Source organism: Lutra lutra, chromosome 9, assembly GCF_902655055.1.
Source record: "Lutra lutra chromosome 9, mLutLut1.2, whole genome shotgun sequence".
Taxonomy (NCBI): domain Eukaryota; kingdom Metazoa; phylum Chordata; class Mammalia; order Carnivora; family Mustelidae; genus Lutra; species Lutra lutra.
Window position 1 is genome coordinate 105,320,219 of NC_062286.1, and position 22,139 is coordinate 105,342,357.

Below are 22,139 nucleotides of genomic sequence, written 5' to 3' on the forward strand. Positions count from 1 at the left end.
GGACAATTTCTTGTAAGATATTTTAAAATACTGAAAGCAGTACGCAGACTAACATTGTTTTCATGAGCCACATTATTGCATGCTCAAAGCATTTTACTGCCACCTCCTTACAGCGTACCTACAGTATGGGGATAGTCACAGAGCTAAAAAAAAATGTATCCTCTAGTATGTTGAAACTACCCCCCAAATTGTGTTAGATCATGTTTATATATATGTGTGTGTGTATGTATATATAATGTTATCGATGTATGTGTATATATATAAATATGTATATTCCTATTTAACACAATAAGACTGTCAAGATGTGTTTGAAAATTTAAATTGTTGAAAGGCTTTCTCTGTCTTACAGCCAGCATGAAGACTTTGCTAAGAACTTGGAATACAAATACCTTCAAAGATTTTTCACTATAAAGTAACAAAAACAAATTAAGCAGTTTCTAGCTGTGCACCCTTGGACAAGTTACCTAACATCAATGTTTTCATTTGAATCTGGGATAGCGATAGTGCCTGATTCACAAGACTTTTGTTGATATACATAAAGTGTTAAGAACAGTGCCTGACACATAAAAGACACTTGAGAAATCTTAGCTATTATTGTTGTTATTCTTACTACTATTTTATTGGGTGTCCTTGATATGTCCAAACCACCAGATCTTAAATAAGGAGTATCTCTTTTTTAAAAGATCCCAAATACCCTACTGTTGGGTAAATAAACCAACCATTGTGCATTTCTAACTGCAACCTTGTATTTTAGAATATTTTAAGCGGTAATAACAAAAAAATAAGGTAGTATAAGGATTGGTTAACTTTCAGGTTACGAAGAATGAGTTTAGCAACTTAAAATACCACAGAGCCAAAATAAAATAAAATTAAAATTAAATAAAATATCCCAGAGCCAACAAACTCAAATGGAACTTAAGATGGGTTAAAAATGCCCAATAAGGGGCGCCTGGGTGGCTCAGTGGGTTAAGCCTCTGCCTTCGGCTCAGGTCATGATCCCAGGGTCCTGGGATCGAGCCCCACCTTGGGCTCTCTGCTCGGCGGCGAGCCTGCTTCCTCCTCTCTCCCTACCTGTCTCTCTGCCTACTTGTGATCTCTGTCTGTCAAATAAATAAATAAAATCTTTTTAAAAAATGCCCAATAAACAGGAAGAATATAGTGTCCCCAGTTTTGTTTTTAAATGCACCTGCTAGTAGTGAATTCCATTTCCGGGGCTGAAAACAACATACTAATAAATGTCTTTTGCAGACCTTCTCACTTGGTGGAACATATTCTCTTTCTCCATTTGAATCGTGATATCTTTGGAGAGCCAAAGAAATAACTTTAGTCAGGAAGAATATAAAACTTTTATAATAACAAATTACAAAAGAGAATAAAGTTATGAACCAAACTGTTAAACTCATCATTCTGCCTGGATCAGTGCATAGAGTAGACCAAATAACCAAACAGTATTACAAGATAAGCTGAAACTGGGGGATTATCAGCTCCTTGGGACCCAAGATATTCCTAGGACCATTACTCCTTCTAGATCCCCCATTTCTTTTACCCTCTTGGGGAAGTTCTTCAGCCAAAAGCCCTTTTGAGAATTTAATCCACTTCCCCTTTGCAGTTGCCACTTCCACCAGCTGCTTCTCTCATTACCTTACTGTTCAGGCAGAAAAGGCCAACCCCAGGTTATTCTAATGATAGCAAACACCTCATAAAGAAATCTGCCAAATTTACTTTTCCATAGAACACCATTTTTACAGCTTTTCATGAGCCCATGAGGAAAGAAAGCATCATGTATAAAATATGACTTCCAGAAATCTTGAAGATATTAAGAATGATGTCTACAGTGTTAGACCGCTAGATGTACCATAATCTAAAGAATGGGAGTATCGGGACGCCTGGGTGGCTCAGTTGGTTAAGCAACTGCCTTCAGCTCAGGTCATGATCCCGGCGCCCTGGGATCGAGTCCCACATCGGGCTCCTTGCTCAGCGGGGAGCCTGCTTCTCCCTCAGCCTCTGCCTGCCATTCTGTCTGCCTGTGCTCATTCTCTCTCTCTCTGACAAATAAATAAAATCTTCAAAAAAAAAAAAAAGTCTTAAAAAAAAAAAAAAAAGAATGGGAGTATCTTCCCTTCAGTTTCCCCAGAGGAATCCTATCAGCCTGTCATTGTACCTGTTGGCCCACGGGAATTGACATTTTCAGAAATGTCCCAAATTTAAAAGAACTGCAAGCTTTGGGGTGTTTATTTTTCCACTCCTGGTTTGGCATTTGCGTGCAAGGATCACCTTACTTTAGTCTATGACACCCTGGCAGAGAGAAAACTTGGTATAATTAAGAGTTTGGAGTGTATGAATGTTGGCAAATTTCCTAATCTCTTTTGTGCCTCAGTTTTTGCATCTATAAAGGGGGCATATTAACAGTATAGAACTTCGTTAAATCAATGAAATTCTGTAAAGCGCTTAATGCAGTGGCACACAGTAAGCACTATGGAACTATTTAAGTGAATTCTCTCTTTAACAGAACTCTTCACAAAAATTACACAAAATGTAAAAAAAAGGAATTAGCTGGGGCAATGATTGTAAAGCCCCTTGGGAACAATGAATAATACTTATCTGGACATTGCCGAGTAAAGAGTTTTAGAGAGGCTGGTTTGAGGAAGAGATTTTAGGAGTCAGAAAATTCCCACTGCTTCCTAGGAAAATCCTTTTTGACTTCTACCCATGCTCCAAGTTGACAGCTGCTAACACCCTTAGACTCAAGGAAAAGCGTCTTCCAAGACAGCGGCAGTAAATTCCTACCTGAGCAATCCTTCATTCCGAAGCGATAATTGACCTTGTGTCTGAAGCCCCTTATCCCCTCCCTAAAGGCGACCCCCACCTCCTCCACCGTCGCCCCTCCTTGGAGCTGAACCGATCATCAGAATCCCGTTCCTAAAGCGACCCTCAACTGGAGCAGAACGCTGGAAGTCTTTACTAGAGGTTTAAAACCCCAGGTGACCCGGCCCCAAGCAGGACAGGTGGCTTGACTCCGCGCCCTCTGAAAGGCTGGGGACATACACGGGAGGCACGTGGACTGCCTGGGCGGACAGAGAGTGTCTGGCCATTCTCCTCGGGAAATTATTTCCTGATCTTTGGCGTTACTTTCCCAAAGGGCGGACTCACGGAGGTTCTTCCTCTCATACCTAGGTTGCGGATATTACCCTTAGTTAAAGCCTCTCCAACCCTGTCGTCCCCTCTCCCCCAGAGTAACATTACTCAGCCTCTAAAGGGCAACCAGAGACTGGCTGCACCCTAAGGCCAACACACACACACTCCACACCTCCTCTGCGCATCCCAAGCCTCGCTCCCCCACCCCCCAGGTACCCGACCTGTGACAGACCTGAAGGAGAGCGTCTGCCAGACCTCGACGCAGGGTTCAGCCTCCAGGCACTTACCCCCGCTCTGCCTCTGCCTAAGACAGGTTGCCCCCGCCCGGCTGCTGCCCAAACATTTGCTCTTTGGTGAGGCGGGGGACCCGCCTCCACGCATGCAGCGGGTGCTAACTCAGCACCCAGCCACCCGGGGCCCCCGCAGCCACGCGCGCCCCTCTCTGGCCGCGCACTCACCTGCAGCTGGGTCTGGCTGGCGTTGCCCGCGGCCGCGTCCGGCCCGTCGGCTGCTCCCGAACTGCGCAGCACCGTGATGTGCAGCGTGAGCAGCAGCAGCCCCAGCAGCAGCAGCAGCTCCGCCGCCAGGCGCACCATCCTCTTGAGGCGCGCGGCTTTAGGACCCGGCGCGGCGGGCGGCGGCGGCGGCGGCGGCGGCGCCGGGGGAGGAGGAGTTGGAGCCCGGGAGCCCGGCAGCGCGGCTCCCGCCTCGGCCCCTGCCGGGGCCCCGCTCCCCGGGCCCGCGGGGCTGGCGCTGGGCTCAGCGGGGCGCGCCGGGCCGGGGGAGCAGGAGCCACCGCCACCGCCACCGCCGCCGCCGCCGCCGCACCACGGCGGAGCCACCGCGGGGCCGGGGGCGTCCAAGCCGGCTGCGGAGCAAACCCCGGCGCTCCCCGGCGGCGGCGGCGGTGGCGGCTGGGACTGGGGGCAGCCCGGGACCCGGGCCGGGCCGGGGACCACCCTGCGGGCAGGGGGCAGCGGGGGCAGCGGGGGCGGCGGCGGGGCGGGCGCAGCCGAGCCCCCGAGCGCACATGGGCGCCCCAGATGTGGCCGCGGCGCCGCAGCTGGAGCGGGAGCGGCCGCCAGAGGAGCGCGGGGAGGAGGAGGAGGAGGAGAAGGAGGAGGAGGAGGAGAATGAGGAGGAGGGCTTCAGTGGCGGCCCGGAGTTACCTCCACGCTTGGCTCCCCCGCCCTTGCCGCCCGGAGCCACTCACCCGACGAGCCACCTCCCCTCCTCCCCGTGCTCCTTCGGGCCGCGGGCCGCGCCGCCCAGCCGCCGAGTCCTAGGGTGAGCCGACTCCAGATGGGAGCCCCGCGTGCACAGGGGCTGTCACTGTTTGGAGGTGACCCGGGCGCCCCTCCGGGGTTGGCGTCCGCCTGCCGGGCTGCGCCAAGTGCGCGCACTGCTGCCGAGGTCGCTGTAGCGGGCGAGGGCAGACCTTGTGCGTACTGAGGCTCGGGGCTGTGGGTGGGTGGGGTGCCTGGGCGAGTTTGGAAATCTTTATTGACAAAGTGGAGTTAGGAGTTGTGGTGATGGAGAACCGATAGGGTGAAGGACAAGCCAGGTGTCTGCCACTGTGCGCCTCTTGCCGAAACTGCCGTGCGTGTGTACGAGGGGAATAAGAAAGTGTCGTTCCAGAAGGGTCTTGACACTTGGTCCTGGACTGGGGGCCGCAACTCCCTGAGCAGCTCTGTTCACGCGCCCGCGGCGCCGGGTAGAGCTTGGGAAGTGAGGCGTGGGTGTGGGTCCGGTGAGCGCGCAGGTGGCTCGGCTGGAAGCTTCTGGAGCCGGGAGCCCGCGGCTCAGGCGCGCAGGAGGTAGTTGGGGCACTAGGGGTCAATCTCAGCTCAGGCAGTCGCGCGTCGAGGGCCTCATCCCGGAGGCGCTGCTCCCGGAGGGGACCTAGGGGCTGCCGTCGCACAGCCGCCGCTCCTGGGCCACCGCCTCATGACCGCGCTGCAGCCTCGGGCTCCCGCGCGCCGCTCATGCCTTGCTGGGGGCTTTGGGCGAGTGGAAGGGCTCCGGGGTTGAGCAGAGGGCGCGGAATCCTAGCCTCGGATGCGAGATCGAAGTGGGTCCGGTGGCAGGCTCGGATAACCGCAGTGGCAGCGCGCTTTTCCCTCCCTTTCGATCAGGGTCTGGCTCCCGCCTTCCCGAGTGGCTCAGAGTGGCGAGCGCAATGCACGGCTGGGACCTTTTATACTGCGCTTCCCCCGCCTCCTACCGGGTTTCCTCCTTCCCTCCTTCCCTGTGCCCGCCCAGCCGGTCCCTCCCAGTGTGCGGAGCCCTCCGCCTAGGCATTCGCACACGTCGGTTTCGCAAATTTCCAAACCTACCTCGCTTCTGGGGCTCCCGTGCCCTGGGGCTGATCCTCCCGAGTCTAGCTTAGGTGACCAAAATTAAATAAACTTTTTTCTCCTGCACGCCCCGAGTCCTGTTTCTGCCTTTCTCTCCGCCCTACAAACTTAAGATTCTAAAGTCAACTACCTTCCGACTTCACATCTTTACGCAAGGCACGTCAGCGGAGTCTTACCCAAATTAAGACAAGAAACCCTTCATCAGTCCAAAAGTTCCTCAGGTCACCGTGATATTTTGCAGAATTTAAATAGCAGTGGTCAAGATAGGGTGTAATGGTTGCGTTTTAATCTGTGTCCGGGGAAGGAAGGGCTGAGGCTAGTTGCCGCTTAGGAGATGCTGTGAGCATTTTCAAAATTCTAACCAGCCCTAGCATTTTATTAATGAATTGGCAGCTTTTTTTTTTTATAAAGCACTCGGTATCTTTCCCTTTTCAGTACTGTGGGGAAGGGTTGCAGGGGGGAGAAAGAGGAGATGTTTGGAGGGAGTGCTTGCTTTGGATTTTTAGGCGGCCAGTCCTGTCAGGCATCTCATTGAAATCTCTGGGCTCTGAAATGTCAAATAATTGTCAATGAGAGCGCTGGGGGAGAATTTGAAACAATAGACCGTCCGCAGTTCAGATGGGAGATCAAAGAGGGGATCCCAGCAGTTTTCAGACCCCACAAGGATCCTCCTGTGTGTTTTCTAATTAGAGTCACTTGGAAAGGGGTGGAGGGCGGGAGAATCAGCACAATGATGAAATATATAAATTAAGATGGCAAACTAGAATCCTGAAGGCAGAGAGAGTTTAAGCCTAGCTCTAAACCCCAGTTGTGCCAGATTATATGATGTGGGCGCACAGGCACAAATGACTTTCCTATTGCCTGAGGCAGGCTGGTCTAAATTAGAATCCAGGCTGCTGTGTCCTGTATTTCCATCACATACAGTCCCCACATGTGAGCCTCAATTGCCTCTCCTCTCATCTAAAATTAACATTTTTGGATCCTAAGGAAAAATAACTTTTAAAAAAATTCTGGAAAGAAATCCTTGCAGTGAGTGTACATTCTTGTAAATTTGCAAAGGGCGAGTTGGAGATCAAAGCCTTTGTGAAATGTTGTAAAAATTGTAAATTGAATTTTGGGGACAGAAGTCTTTATAAAATGTTGAACAAATGAATGAATGAATCCTATTAAAATCCTTTCACGCTGTGAGATCCAAATTCCAGGTGAGTTTATGTTCTAGTAATGGCACATAACCAGTATTGATGAAAGTCCATACTCTGTGACTAAAGTTGCCAAGCCAGGCTGCATTTTAGGGGTTAGGGAAAACTGGATTATAATTTTTGTGGAAAAGGAATTACAAATTTAATAGCCAAAACAAATTTGGTTGCAAGCACATTTATGGAATTGGACCAATTACTAATGAAAGTTTTTAAAAATCCTACCTCCTTTTTCAGAGTTCTCAGAACAATTTATTCATCCCTTGTTGTTATTATTATTATTACTATTATAATAGATTTTCTTTATTTGAGAGAGAGCACAAGAATGTGAGTGGGGGGAGGGGCAGATGGAGAGGGAGAGAGAATCTGAAGCAGACTGCGCTGAACATGAGCCAACTCCCGGCCTCATCTCACAACCCTGAGATCATGACCTGAGCCGAAATCAGGATTTGGCTGCTTAACCGACCGAGATACCCAATACCTTTATTATTGATCTACTTTGCCCTAGTAGAATGTGTCTGTTTGCATATCTGCTTTCTCACCAGACCTGGATACCATCTGTGGTAGAACATTTCAGAGCACATGTCCCCTCCCCACTTCCAGCATACAGTTTTCTTTCTGGGTTCACAGAGGACATGTTCAAGCAACATTGGGTCCAAGTGGGCTGTGAAGAGCTCTGGTAGTTCCAGGTCTGGCCCTAGAATGTCTATACACACTCTATTTTTCCTTTCTACATAAAAAAAGGACTCTAGGTGGAAGGAGCCCAAATCTCTGAGTTACTGCTCAAAAGGGAGGTATGGGACCAAAGGTGTCTGCATTTAACTATGCATAATGAGAAATAAAACTTTGTTGTTCAAAACCATTGTGACTTAGGGATGTTTGCTATAGTAGCTTGTATTAGCTGCAAGACAAGGACATCTGTCTCATCATCATTATCTTTCTAGACCTGAGCATAATGCTTTGCATGGAGTAGTTGCTCCACCAGTGTTTGTTTAATGACTGTAATAAACGTGGTCTTTATATAGACCTTACTTAATAAGTTCCCTCTCCTTAAAGTATTCCTACTATAGGGGGCTGACCTATAAATATGAACTCTTCTGCCTTTTGATTGTACTACTTTCTCATAGATTTCATCTTGTATTCTTGGTCTGTTTCTTTTGCAGACAAGCTTATTTGACTGGAATATTTGGAGAAAATAAGAGAAATCAACAAGCCAGAACACCTTGCAAATATTGTTGAAGAGAATCTTGTGGTCTATTGTGACAGGATTTTATTGTTGTTCCTTTTTTTTTTTCTTACTGAAAACTGTTGCAAGACAGCAAAGAGTTGTATTAGTAATTTTTTTTTTAAAGATCTATTTATTTAGATCAGAGAGAGAGACAGCGAGAGAGGGAACACAAGCTGGGGGGAGTGGGAACGGGAGATGCAGGCTTCCCACAGAGCAGGGAACCCGATTCGGGGCTCGATCCCAGGACCCTGGGATCATGACCGGAGCCGAAGGCAGACACTTAACGACTGAGCCACCCAGGCGCCCCTTGTATTAGTAATCTTAAAAAGAATGTTTTTCTTAGGGAAAAATTTAAATATATACAAGAGTAAAGAGAATAATACAATGAATTCTTGCATACCCAGAACCCCACTTCAACAAAACTCATGGCCAATCTTATTTCATTTTATATTTTCATGTACTTCCTCCCTCTCAGATTATTCTGAAGCAAATCCATGACATCGTATCATTTCACTGGCACTTTACATCTTTCAGTTTGTAGCTCAGAAAGGTAAGGGCTCAATTAAAAAGAAATGAAACATATGCATACTGAGAGAAGTCAAAACCAGAGACTTACTGGGCGTAAGAATGATTAGCATTTAGGGATTGCAGTGGAAGCTAATAGGTGTTCACCAAAATTGTTTCTTTTCAGATATACCAGTAGACTACATTTCCCACTATCCTCTGGACTCAGATTCAGTCACATGACTGAATTCTGGCCAATAGAATGTGGAAGTGATGTGTGCCTCTTCCATGTTTAGCCCATAGAAGTCTCCTATGCATGATCCTTTCTCTTTTTCCTGGCCTGCTGGCTGAATGTGTCTGCCCAGGATGATCTTAGAATAATGATCAGCCTGGATCCCTGGAGCAGAGCCCTTAGCCCACTCCTGACAATGCCCAGAACACCCTGGCTGGGCTTTTATGTGACTGAAAAATAAACTTGAAAAAATGTGTTAAACCACTAAAATTTGGGGGTTTGTTACAGGAGTTTTTACTGCCTTCACTAATAAAGGGGTGGGGGGCAAATCCTTCCTTTCCAGGGCTAGATAACGAACTCTGTGGGCTATATGGTTTCTGTTGCAACTACTCAAACCTCCTGTTGTAGTAGGAGAGCAGCCAAAGAAAGTCCGTGAACAAATGGGTGTGGCTGTGTTTTCATGAAACTTGGTGCACACAACAGACAGCTGGACCACATGACTTGGTTTGCCAATCCCTGTTATGAGAGATTGGCACATCTCACCACCTCCTCTCAGGTGCTATAGATGAAGGAATCACAGCAAGGTGGGGGCAGATGGATTCTACTAACCAGCGGTGTAACCTCTTGGGTAAGTTATTATACTTCCCTGAGTCTCAGTTTCCCTCATCTGTAATTTGGAGCTGAGGATGGCTGCTCTAGGGATGTTGTGAAGTTCAACGATCACTTCCACAGCAGGGCAAGGTGAGTAGTCCCAGGTCTCTCTCTCTCTTAGATGAAGGACACCATATTATGTCCATGAGGGCAGAGAGATTCTCTGTGTCACTCACTTCCCAATTTACATCAGAGATGCTAGATAAATATTTGTTCAATGGATGTAACTTTTAGAAAACTGCTGAAACTTGTAACTAGCTGAAAGGCTCTGAGGTAAACCCTAAGCCCTCAAGGAAACACAAACAAACAAAAAGCGCAAAGTGTTGTTCCATTAGAGTCCTTTGAACTATCAAGGGGTCACAGTGCTCAAAAGTGAGAAAATCACCACCCTTAGAGGCTCAGAGGGACCCCCAGGGCCTCCACTCCTTGAAGCAACAGCTAGGCTTATGGGACACCTGGACCTCTGGCGACATTCTGCTTCCTGATGCTCCAACACACACACACACGCATGCAAAACATGTGAAGACTGAGGGTATTCTTGTGGCACTCTCTACTTCACCCCAAGAGCTCCTAAATGTACAAAGAACCTGAGACTACTGAGTGCATGACCTTTTGAGGAAGCCCAGAAACTGCATTCCCGAGTAAGGGCTGTCCTTCCCAGGCATGAGCTAGAGCGGTGGGGAGATTGGATTGGCTTTTTGAAAAGGTTTATGATGGTTCTTTCTTATGTGGCAGGGTCAGTCCTTTACTTCATTTCTAGTCTGCTATTAAAGTATGAGGTCCTGCCTGCCCACTGACATCTTCCGCAAAATAGTGAGCCCTTGTAGCTCTCATCTGTGTTTTAAAAAGACCCGTTTATTGCCTTTGCTTTGCTATAATTATTTCTGCGCAAATTCTGGGAGGTAAAATAAAATCTTAGGGACATGCTATACCTGGAAGAGAAAAGGGCTTCATTATTATAAGGAGGTGTGTGTGTGTGTGTGTGTGTTTGTATTTAATATTTATATTTAATATATGCATTATATATAATATATATTATATATAATAATATATTTAATAATTTAAAATATTAAATAAATGTTTATTTAAATAAATATATTAAATTTATATATAAATTTAATATAAATATATAATATATAAATTTAATATATTTATATTAATTAATTATATTAATACAAATTTAAAAATAAATATATTAAATTATTAAATATATTAATATATTTAATTAATATAAAATATTAAATATATTAATATATTTAATAATTTAATATATTATATATTAAACATATATATAAATTAAATAAATATATATTAAATAAATAAAAATTAAATAATATAAATATATATATTTAAACTTCTGACAATTTCTGAGCAGGAAGTGAGTGAACTATTCACTCAGAGTTGAATCTCAGAGTCTGGATGTTGGAAGGGGAGCTTAGAATTCAGTATCCAGCTTCCTTTCCTAGATGAGGAAACTGAGGTCCAGAGAATTAAATAGACATTGTCAATACTGCAAAGAGACTTGGTGGCAGTATTAGGTTCCACGGCCCTAAGACCAATGTTCTGTTTTTCAAAGGAAACTTTTAAAAATGAAAGTATGGCATACACATAGAAGAGAGTACATATCCTAAGTGTATAGCTCAGGGGAATTATTACTACCCAGATCAAGAAACAGTTGATTACCAGCACCCCAGAGGCTGATTACCCAAGTGTTACCAGTGTTCTGACTTCTATCACCATATATTTGAATTGCCTTTGAAACATTAATACAAATTGAATTTTACAGCATATTTTCTTTGGGATCTGGCTTCTTGTGCTATCTTCTATCCCTCTCCTCAACTTTTTATTTTGAAAAATTTCAAACGTCTAGAAAAGTTTACATGTATAATTGAATGAACACCAGACATCCATGTGGTAAATTGCACAGATGATCAGTTTTTCCTTCACTGTACCCAGGCCCTTCACAATACGACTTTGTAGCTTCTCCCATCACAATGTGGAGACATCTTCCCTCCACCATGCTGGCCTGTGATTGGCTTTGACTAACAAAATGCAGCTACTGGGGGTGGTGGGGGGGTAGGGGGTGGTGGGTCGTGACAGGGGTTGTGCTAGGTCTCTGGTTGGACCTCAAGAAGACTCATGTGCTTCCTCTCTCTTGGTGTCTGTCTCGGAGCTTTGCCATGTGAAAAAACCAGGATTAGGTTGCTGGAGGAAAAGAGACAGGGTCCTAGTCACCCCACCCAACACCCAGTGTATCCCCAGAAGCAGAGCCACGTAACTGACCTGTCACTGATCGCACACACACATAAGGGGACCCAACGTAGATAACAGGAAGCATGCAGTTTAGCCCAGCCTAAACAGAATAATGAGCTAAATAAATAGTTGCTGTTGTGTGGCAGTTTTGTAGTATGGAAAAAGCTGTCAGATATAATCCTTCACCCTAAACATGTCAGCATATATCTCCTAAAGATGAAGAGATTCTGCTACATCATCACAGTATAATTTTGCTTAGGACATTTATCGCTGATACAATCGTCTTATCTAATTTGCAAACCTTATTCAACATTTTCTTACTGTCCCTACCATATCATTTATAGGTTTTTGTTTTGTTTTGTTTTGTTTTTGTTTTTTTTGGGATCCAGGATTCAGGTGAGAATTGCTCACTGCATTTCATTGCCATGGTTATGTCTCTTTACGTCTGTCTTGAACAGTCCCTAGCCCCCTTTCCTTTTGGTCTTTCGGGTCATTAACACATTTAAAAAGCCTAGGCCAATTGACTTTGCCAAATGACCTTCAGTTTATACTTGCCTGATTGGTTTTCCAAGATTAATTTCAGATTATGCAGGAAAACTTACCTGGATGGTGTGTTCTTAGCGCATTACACCACAGGGCCCATGAAGCCCATGAAGCCCATTTGCCCAGTTGTTTGGGAATCTCTTCCAAGATGCAAAGATCTCGAAACATTTTTGTGAGGTTAAGTGAGAAGAATTCTTGACTGAGGATATGTTGGTGGGTTCTATTTTTTTTTTTAATGTGGAAAGAGAGAAAACACACAAATTTATCTGTTCTCCCAGGAACCTATGCCATTTTATTCTAAGTTGTTTGTCAGCCTTGTCCAGTCCCCACCGGGCAGTGGGCTGTGAACATATTAGAGGGTGACTTTCTTGTATGAATCAGTTATTTTTTTGTTTGGGCTAATCAGAAGTCATTATCAATTCATTTTTAAACCTTTCACTTCAATCTCTTTTGGGGGGAGGGGCGTAGCAAGGAAGACCTGGTGTAAGACAAAAGCGAAATACATTTTTATTACTCACAACTGATTTCAGTGATTTAAAAATAATAAATACATTAACTTTGTGTCACATGTTTTTTCAAATGCAAAGAATCTAAATATACCTAGAGAGGTTAAAAAGAGCTCAGTCATATGAAGAAAAATACCAACAGGCTAGAAATATCCTCTCTCTTTTTTTTCTTTTTTAAACAACTGAGGAGTTTAAAAAGAAATAATCTTTTCAACAGCCCCTGGTGAAGTTATACCTGAAAGAAAGCTAAAACTGGTAAATTTGCATTTAGAAAGGCATGAGACAGCTGGTCCTCAGCAGAGAAAGAGCAAACTGACAGCTTTAAGATGCCACATTAGAGATGTCTCCACGCAAAACAGCTTTAAGACCGACTGCTTCTCACATCTTTACTAATAAACACAAGATCTCATCACCAAGGCTTATGGCAAGGATTTCACAATATTTGGGGGTGTGGTGCCTCATTTGTGAGCCAGATGTGTCTAAACTGAAATCCGAAGATTCTCGTTTGGTAAACTCTAAACAGGATGATGAAAGTTAGATGAGAAAGAGCCCCTTCGAAGAATAAGCATGAAAGAGCTTGTTTATATATTTTTGGAGCTCAAATTTGGGATGACTGTTATTTTACAAAGGTCGGGATTTTCCTTTATTTACCTGGTGTCTAACTTAGTTCTGAAACTGTGGTTGTTTTATCCATGAGTGATGAACAGAAAGTAGTGTTTTGGAATAAAGATTTTATTTGTTGGGGATGTGAAAACCAAATAATACTTTAAAGGGATGTTTTGATTACTCACAAAGCCTGAAGGATAAACTGTTCTCACACTTTCATGTGTGTGTGTGTGTGTGTGTGTGTGTGTGTGTGTGTGAGTAAACAATATGCAATGGTGATATCTGGCACAACAATATTGAAAAATTTCCTATAGATGTATTAGTCAGGGCAAGTAACATCAGATCCTATAACAAACACTCCCTTCCCTGAAGCTCAGTGACTTAACACAAAAAAGTGATTGCTTACTTAAACCACAACACTTTGGTATTAAAGAGCAAACTTCCTTTGAGTAAGGGGGGTCAGACACCTTCTGTTTCTGTTTAGTGGCTATGCATTTTCTAGAACCTTTGTCCAGTGACAAGAGAAGAGAAAAAATTTATATGGAACTTTGCTCAGAAAGCCATTGGCCAGAGCTCAGTCAGGGCCCTACCCAACTGTAAAACAGCTGGTAAATAGAGAACTCCTAGTGTAAAAGGAAAATAAAATGGGTATGTTGAGGATTTAGTGCTGTTTTCACATAGAATTATCTCTGCCAAAATACCACTTGTTTTCAGTAGTATGTTAACAAAAGCTTATGGTGTCACAGATGGGCTAAAAAGAGCAGGTATCAATAATACATTTTTCTATAAAGGGCTGGATAGTAAACATTTTTCAGCTTTGTGGGACAAGAAGAAAAATTAAGGACATTACATATATACTTTTAAAATAATTTAAAGTATACTTGTTTAAAAATGTAAAAACCATTCTTAGTTCAGGGACCATACAAAAAAAGAGACAGTAGACCAGCCTGGCTGTAATTTGCTAACTCCTGGACTAGAGAGATTTTAAAAGGAAATATTTGGAGCTGAAGGATTTTCTGTTTCTCAGTTTCCTTTCTTTGGTTGAGATTTTTCACGTGATTTCTTGTGTCAAATTACATGAGAATGTGGTTTAATTGAGGTCATGAAGATCTTGCTGAATAAGACATTTACATTCTTAGAAGGTAATATTTAAAATAAAAAATATTTACTGTAAGTCAAAAAATAAATATTAGGTCATATTTTGAAATATAGTAAACCTATATGTCATTATAAAAGAGTTCATTTCTGCAACATAATGCACAATTACAACATGATAAATTACAATATTAATTTTCTAGGCACTTTATAATGATTTATTTATTGAGATTCATCTGGTACTTCTAGTATATCAATGAAGCCCTAAGATATTGCCCTCTCCTTGCTCTTCTTTCTCTCTTGTGTTAGAATGGTTGCTCTTCCTGGTTATTATACAATTGGATAATAATATTAATGAGAAGCTGGATTCATGGGATAGTCTTGGCAGAATCACATAGGAGGATGTTTGCTTGGCCTGACCATACCAATCCCAACTCATTAGCAGTTGTGGTAGGGGTAAGATTTTATATATCATTTAGGTTAAGTAAATATAATAAATTTTTTGAAAGCATTGCAAAAAATGTAATATAAGATTTGTATTCTAAGATTTTACTAATGAGTAGATTTGTTACTTTTAATTTTTTATTAAGCACTTTTGTAATTTAAAGAGTCATATATTTTCACTGTTGAAAATGTGGAAAATTATAAAAAAGGAAAATTAATTATATGCGCTTCTATCACCTAAAGATCACTGTTTGCCTTCTGATATAGTTCTTTCCTGTTTATACAAACACATACACACCAAACACATACATATATATGTACATGCACATACACATAGCCTATATACCTATTTAGATGCTTTTATATAGTTTGGAGACATAATTGAAACCATGTTTAATATGTCCATTAAAACTCATCTAAAAGAAAACTTTTAATGACTGCAGCGTATTATCTTGTATGAATCTATCAGAATGCACTCAGCCAACCTCTATTCTTGAATCCTTATATCACAGAAATACTACTTAAAATTTCACTAAGAAAGATAAATGCAACAGAATCACAGAAAAACATGTGTGTGAGGATATTCATAGCAGCCTTATTCCTAATAGTTCACAGCTGGAAACAATCCAAATGTCTATCAGTTTTAGAATGGGTAAACAGTATTTGAAATAGGCACACAATGGAATATTAATCATCAATGGAAAAGAGCTGATGGCTGCCTGCTGTATGTAACAATACAGATACTTTTCACAGACATAATGTTTAATGGAAAAATAGATACCAAAGAGCACGTTCTTTATGATTCTATTCATATGAAACTCAAGAAGAGGTACAACAAATCCGAGGGTCTGGGATGTCAGAATCGTGCCTTGGATGGGGTATAGACGGGGATGGGGCATGAGGAGAACACCAGCATACTAGAGGTGGTCTATATTTTGGTCTGGTAATTGCATACGACATTAATATGTAAAAATTACTTGAGCTGTATGTTTCATATTTGTGCACTCTGTAAGTTACCCTAATAAGTAAAAATAAGAATAAAAAAATAGTCTGTAGATACAGCTTAGAAGAGGTTTTGACTAGATTTCTTATAAATTCCTCAGTATAATCTTATATGCTCTTAAAAAATGCTATTTTGAACTAAAGAGCATATTATTTTGTAAAAACCTAGGATCTCTTTTCTATTACAGTACTCTCATAAGCTAGACAAAGGACAGCATTTTTCAGATAATGCTAGTAGTGCTCAGATTTGCCAAAGAGTAATAATAAATCAGTTGGTGGAATTAGGACTAGAACCCTTCTTTAGACTTCATGTAAATTTCAATTTAATCCAGCACTGAATATAAGAAATCTGAATTCAGGAGCACCTCGCTGGCTCAGTTGGAAGACCATGCAATTCTTGATCTCAGGATCATGAGTTCAAGCCCCACACTGGGTGTAGAGATGACTAAAAAATAAATAAATACACTTAAAAAAAAACGAAATCTAAATTCAAAAGTCAGTATAATTAAAGATGTTGCTCCGTGAACTGCATTTTACAAAAAGTATTCATAATAGGATTCTTTGTCTTGTAACATTTCCTAGTACTATCCAGTTAGTATATAACTAATAAACAATTGTTTTATGTTTTCAAGGATGTTGCTATTTCATAGAGTAAGATAATAGGCATCCTAGAGTATAATAACTTAGTAACAAATATTTTAATTTACACTGACAAATCTGCTGGTCAGCTGTGGTTTCACTGATCTTGGCTGGTCCAGGATGGAGTATGGGTTTTGACTGAGTTTCTTTCCCTCTTCCTTCCTTCCTTCCTTCCTTCCTTCCTTCCTTCCTTCCTTCCTTCCTTCCTTCTTTTTTTGTAATTTCTACTTTTCTTCCTTCTTTCCTTCCTTCCTTCCTCTTTCTTTTTCTTTCTTTCCTTCCTTTCTCCTTCCTCCCTCCCTCTCTCCCTTTTCTTTCTTTCTTTCGTTCTTTCTTTCTTTCTTTCTTTCTTCCTTCCTTTCTTTCTTTCTTCCAGATTTTATTTATTTGACAGAGAGAGAGAGAGAGTGAGTGAGTGTGTGTGTGTGTGTGTGTGTGTGTGTACAAGCAGGGGGAGAAGCAGGCAGAGGGAGAGGTGGACTCCCTGCTGAGCAGGGAGCCCAATGTGGGACTGAGATCATGACCTGAGCCAAAGGCAGGTCAGGCTGCCTTAATTGGCTGAGCCACCCAGGTGCACTCCTTTTTTTTTTTTTTTTCTTTTTTAAAGATTTTATTTATTTGACAGAGAGAGAGAGAGCACAAGCAGGGGGAGCAGGAGTGGGTGAGAAGAAGCAGGCTGCCTGCCAAGCAGGGATCCTGATGTGGGGCTTGATCCCAGGACCCTGGGATCATAACCTGAGCCCAAAACAGAAGTTTAACCAACTGAGCCACCCAGGTGCCCCTTGAGTCAGTTTCAAGTCTGTTCCCCATGCCTGCATTCCAGGACTCAAGCCAAAGGAACAAGAGTCCTGGCCCTGCCACATAAGCACATTTAAACCCTCAGCTTTCTGTCACATCCACTTATATTCCATTAAGCAAGGCACATGGCCAAGTCCAACATCAGGTATTGGGGAGGGGGAAAGACTGGGTTGACTACTGTCCATCTGTATCAGTAAATACTGCTGCATTGTTAACAACTTCCAAACTCAGTGCTTTAAAGGAACAATTTATTATTTCTCATCAGTCAATGAATTGGTTGAGGTGTTTTTGGTAAGCTGGGGGCTCTCATGCATCAGTGGGCTGAGGACTGGTCCCTCCAAGGTCACCTCAGCAGGGGTAACACAGCTCTCTTCCATGTGGTATCTCATACTTCAACCAGCCTGCTGGAATTCGTTCTTTTAATGGTGACAGGGTCCGAGAGAGAAGATTCCAAGGCTAGCTCAGCCTTTGGAACTTGTATGGCATCATTTCTGCTGCATTCTGTTATCTACAGTAAGTCACAAGATGGTACAGATTCAGAGTGTGAACAAATAGACTCCAATATCTGATGGGAAGAGCTGCAAAGGCACATTGTGTGGTGTTCTTTTCTCTAACAGAGATGCTACATAAGGGGAAAAAACCCCACACTGGCTTGCTGATCTTGAGATCCTACTGGGTGCTGTCCAAACCCATGAAGACATCACCAGGTAATGGATTTTTTTTCCCCACAAAGGGCTTAGTCAGGCTCCCAAAGACCTTGAGGAAGCTGTTTATTAGCACCTTATGAAAGGAGAGGAAAGGGACATATTAAATTTGGTCTAATTTGACTCTCTATATGTTCAGCGTTTATCATTCAATTAACTGCAGTAAGAAACTACATGATCAGAGGAACTGATAACAGACTAAATTTGGGTAATGAGTAAAATTATGCAAATAGGCTGTGAATTTTATTCTCATCCCCCCCCCTTCTTTTCTCCCCAGGATCTCTCACTCCTCCTATGGATGTCTCTGTGGGCACCTGTGGTGGATTATACTATTTTTTCCAGTTCTTCAGTGGAGTGTATTTTCCTGCCCCATTGATATGAGGCTTAAGCACATGACTTGGTTTGGGGCCTGTGGGTAGAAGCAATGGGATGTCAGTTCTGAAGCCGGGTCTTACAAGACACTGTTTCTTCTCATGTGTTTTGCTTCTATCCTGGGGCAACTACAGTTCTAAGGAAGATGTGAGATGTATGGAGCAGACTTGGACCTAGTCTGCAGTCTCAGCCAAGGCCAACTGAGCCCAGATGAGATCATCTGACCCCACCTCCTCTGCAGACAGATGGATAAATGAAGATGATTATCATTTTAAGCTACTGAGTTTTAGGGTGATTGTGACTTTAGGGTGACTTGTAGCATTATTGCAGAATTAGCTAACTGATTCCTAAAATTCCCAGGGAAATGAGCCGAATCATCTATGACTCAGGTTCACATTTCACATTTATCCACACAAAACTTGAACAAATTCTCTATAAAATTGTATAGTTGGAAGACACATCCTACATTTGTAATTTGCCACATCTACATAACTCCTCCCCTATCATGAACCCAATCTTTCTTTGACTTAATTTGAAATCAGTCATTTAGATCAACATTTCCACCTACCCCTATGCAAGCAATAATGTCCATGAAATCAAAAGTCTGGTGTGTTGTTGTATTTTTCCCATCCATCTCTGTATCTCTGTGTATCTGTAGGCACATATGTACCGTGGTAGTGATCATTCTATGTGCGCATCACCAAGCCTCATTTGCTATTTTCCTGCGCACATAGAAAGATCACCTTTCCAAGTTAGGTGGGACCATGTGGCCACATTCTGGACAAGACTGGTTAGATCAAGAATGGGCAGAATCAGTGTAATGATTTATTCATTTCTAGACCCGGTTCCTGAAATCTCCTGTGCTATCTATCCCCCTCTCTCTCTCCTTGTCTACTGGCTAGAGGCAAAGAACACAGTTTAGGACTCCAGGTTCCTTGAAAGTGGCGGAGTCAGTTGAGGGAAGGAGCCTTGATATTTAAATTATCTTATATATCAGAGGCCTGTCCCCATCACCCTTCACCCTCCCTGCCATTGCCACCAGCCCCCACTGTCCAGTCCAGATCCATTGATTGAAAAATCAATGCTTACTGTATCAAGCTACTGAGAATTGAGGAGATATAGGTTTTAGCAGTCAGAGTTACCTGTCTGGTAAAAAATGCATCATCCTTAAAATTAGATGATATCCACCCATTTATTACATAAGCTCCCCTCTACACCACCTGTGGTCCATATTCCATACTTTGGAAACACTGCTATGATCCATCTCCCCATTTTACTGTCAAAGAATCAGCCCTGGAGAGGGAAGGTGCCACCCAGGTGGGCACAGTGAGTTAGAGCAGGAGCTGGGGCTCAAATCCAAGATGTCCAAATCCTAGACTGACCCTAGTTCAGGAATGTTGGGTATCTATTTAGTCCCCTCAGGATTACACAATAGTTTATTGTCCACACTGCCTACATCTCCTGTTGTCTTGCACTGCTGACAGATGCCAAGGACTTCCATCTCTGCTCCCCAGAGTCTTTGCCTGAGACTCTTCTCTGGCCACAGAGGTGCATCCTGCCTGCAAGCCATGATGAATGCCCTGGGCTGTCCTCCACCAGGGAGGACACAGGAGGCGGTGGGCAAATACTCCCATTTCTTTCCTGGGAAGCCTGTCCTACACAGTCTCTCAGCAGGGTTTTAGAAGGACTGAGCCCCTCCTTACCCACCTACACCCCCTCTCTTGACTACTTCCCTTTTCCTCTCATTTCCTCCCTCATGAAAGGAGGCAGAGAACTTGAGGGAAGACATCTCTGAGGAGGTGGCCTCTGAAGAGAGACCTGAATGTCCTGGGGGGACATGCTAGAACAGTTTCAAGTGAAAGAGTCACCATTTAAAACATCTCTGGAGGTGAGAGAGGGTTTGACACGTCCAAGGCATAAAAAATAAAGCTTGCATGGCTGCTGCAAGGGGGTGAAGGGCATGTGTGTCTGGCTGGGGTGTGTGTGGGGGGAAGGGCTCTTAGAGAGGTGATCATGGGCCAGCTAAGGATCTTTTTTTTTTTTTTTAAGATTTTATGTATTTATTTAAGAGAGACAGAGAGAGAGCATGAGAGCATGAGAGGGGGAAGGGTCAGAGGGAGAAGCAGACTCCCTGCTGAGCAAAGAACCCCATGTAGGACTTAATCCTGGGACTCCATGATCATGACCTGAGCCAAAGGCAGTTGCCCAACCAACTGAGACACCCAGGCACCCCCAAAGCAGAGGAGCCATTCAACCAGATTTGTTTCTGGAGTTCAGTAACAGACTTTCCCAAGAAAATTCGGGGACCAAGGTATTGGTGCTTTTTGGCAAGAGACAGTATAGGTGCTCAATGAGGTTCAGCTGTGAGCTCCATCTTGGAGGGGAGGCCAGGCCTGGTGGAGTCCAGTGTCTCTGTGCATGGTGACCAACGCCTGCCCTCTGCCTTCCCTTTTCACCACGATCTGTTCTGTCTGTTCCTCCTTCCAGTCAGAAAGGGCGGGTAGAGGTGGCTCTGAGCAGTGTGTGTGTGTGTGTGTGTGTGTGTGTGTGTGTGTGTGTGTGTGTGAAGATACCCCTACTGCTTTCTAAACTGACATCTTGCCCTAGTCTGTCTTCAGCCCTTAAACTACCAGCTACCTCATGCTAAATTCAGAGTGGAGTTAATTCAGCTGGCTCGATTAAACAGACGTTTCCTCCTGCACTTTGCCCCATGCGGAATAAACATCTTTTTGTACCACAGCCCGTTAAAATTATTAAAGGAGGCTCCAGCAATATTTCCATGCCCAGGGGAAGAATTCTATTACAGCGCTGGGCAAACTGGGCCCTTGAAAACTCCAACAAGGGATTCTGGGAATGGCAGGGAAGATTGTGAGCTGTACATGTAAAGTAAAGGACTAAAAATGGCCCAGAGAGGCAGAACAACTCAGCCCACTGAGGGGAGTCTCTGTCACCCTGTTTGCCTCCAAGGTGGGGAAGTCTGTCGTGAAAGCTAATTAGGTTGTTTGAGACTTGGAACTGAGGGGTCTCAAAATTAAAATAAAACTACAGAAATCCAAAACCAATCAATGCTCAAAAGACTGATTAAGTCTGTCTTTAAACGTATAGAGGTTTGAATAATATTATTTGAGATATTATATTCATGAGGATTCTGAGAAGCCTTACAGCGTTATTAAGTTTTATGCGAAAGAAATGATTTTGCTAATCTGTTTTTGGTGGGAACCAAGGTGACAAGCACTTGGATAAACAGTTTTTTTCCTCGGAGAGGTACATGTACTGTGGTTTTAAAATGGATTTAAAGAGTTGGGTCAGAAATTATTTTAAAAGGTGAGTTTACCCTCGTAGGTTTTACATTCTTAGTCTGAAGCCCCCAGGCCCCAGCTCCATTCTGAAGTTTAAAAAGATGATTTGATAGTACAAATTACTTTCTTTCTTTGTTTTCCATCTAACACAGTTTGTATTTTTTAATAGGCGTATATACTATTTTTATAATTTAAATCTCTACAAAACGGGGCATGAAGAGAAGTAGTCAATGGCTATAAAAATGTATGATAAGTCACTGTTAATTAAAAATGCAAGTATTGACCATGTTAACTGAGTCGAGTAATTTTTTTTTTAACCCTATCACTTAACTTAATTCTCTTTTTTATCCATAAAGGCTCATCTTATTAAATAGACTGTTATCTCAAGTGCACGGAGGCCCTTAAAAATATAAAAAACACTTCCAGTACCTGAACAAGATATGAAAGTTTGATCTGTGGACATAAAGTTGAGTATTTGCAGATGAAAAAGATGCATATTCGCGTGGCTCTTCATGGGATTGCTGAAGGAGAGATTTGACTTCATTGTTCCCTCTTTAATTTTAGAGAGAGGGTTC

At 43.1% G+C, this 22,139-nt stretch overlaps 1 protein-coding gene across 2 annotated transcripts in view; it reads right to left on the minus strand.

Annotated features, from left to right (window-relative positions):
• The window catches only part of ISM1 (isthmin 1), a 74,460-nt gene extending 70,621 nt beyond the window's left edge, over nt 1-3,839 (minus strand). Inside the window, exon 1 of one of the 2 annotated variants that reach the window (XM_047746514.1) lies at nt 3,594-3,839. In XM_047746514.1, coding sequence (XP_047602470.1) covers nt 3,594-3,731 — 138 coding nt within the window. In that variant the 5' untranslated portion in view covers nt 3,732-3,839. Of the gene's footprint in view, nt 1-3,367; nt 3,428-3,593 lie in introns of those variants that run through there. The other variant, XM_047746515.1, reaches the window with a different exon arrangement.
• Between the last annotated feature and the right edge of the window lie 18,300 nt (nt 3,840-22,139).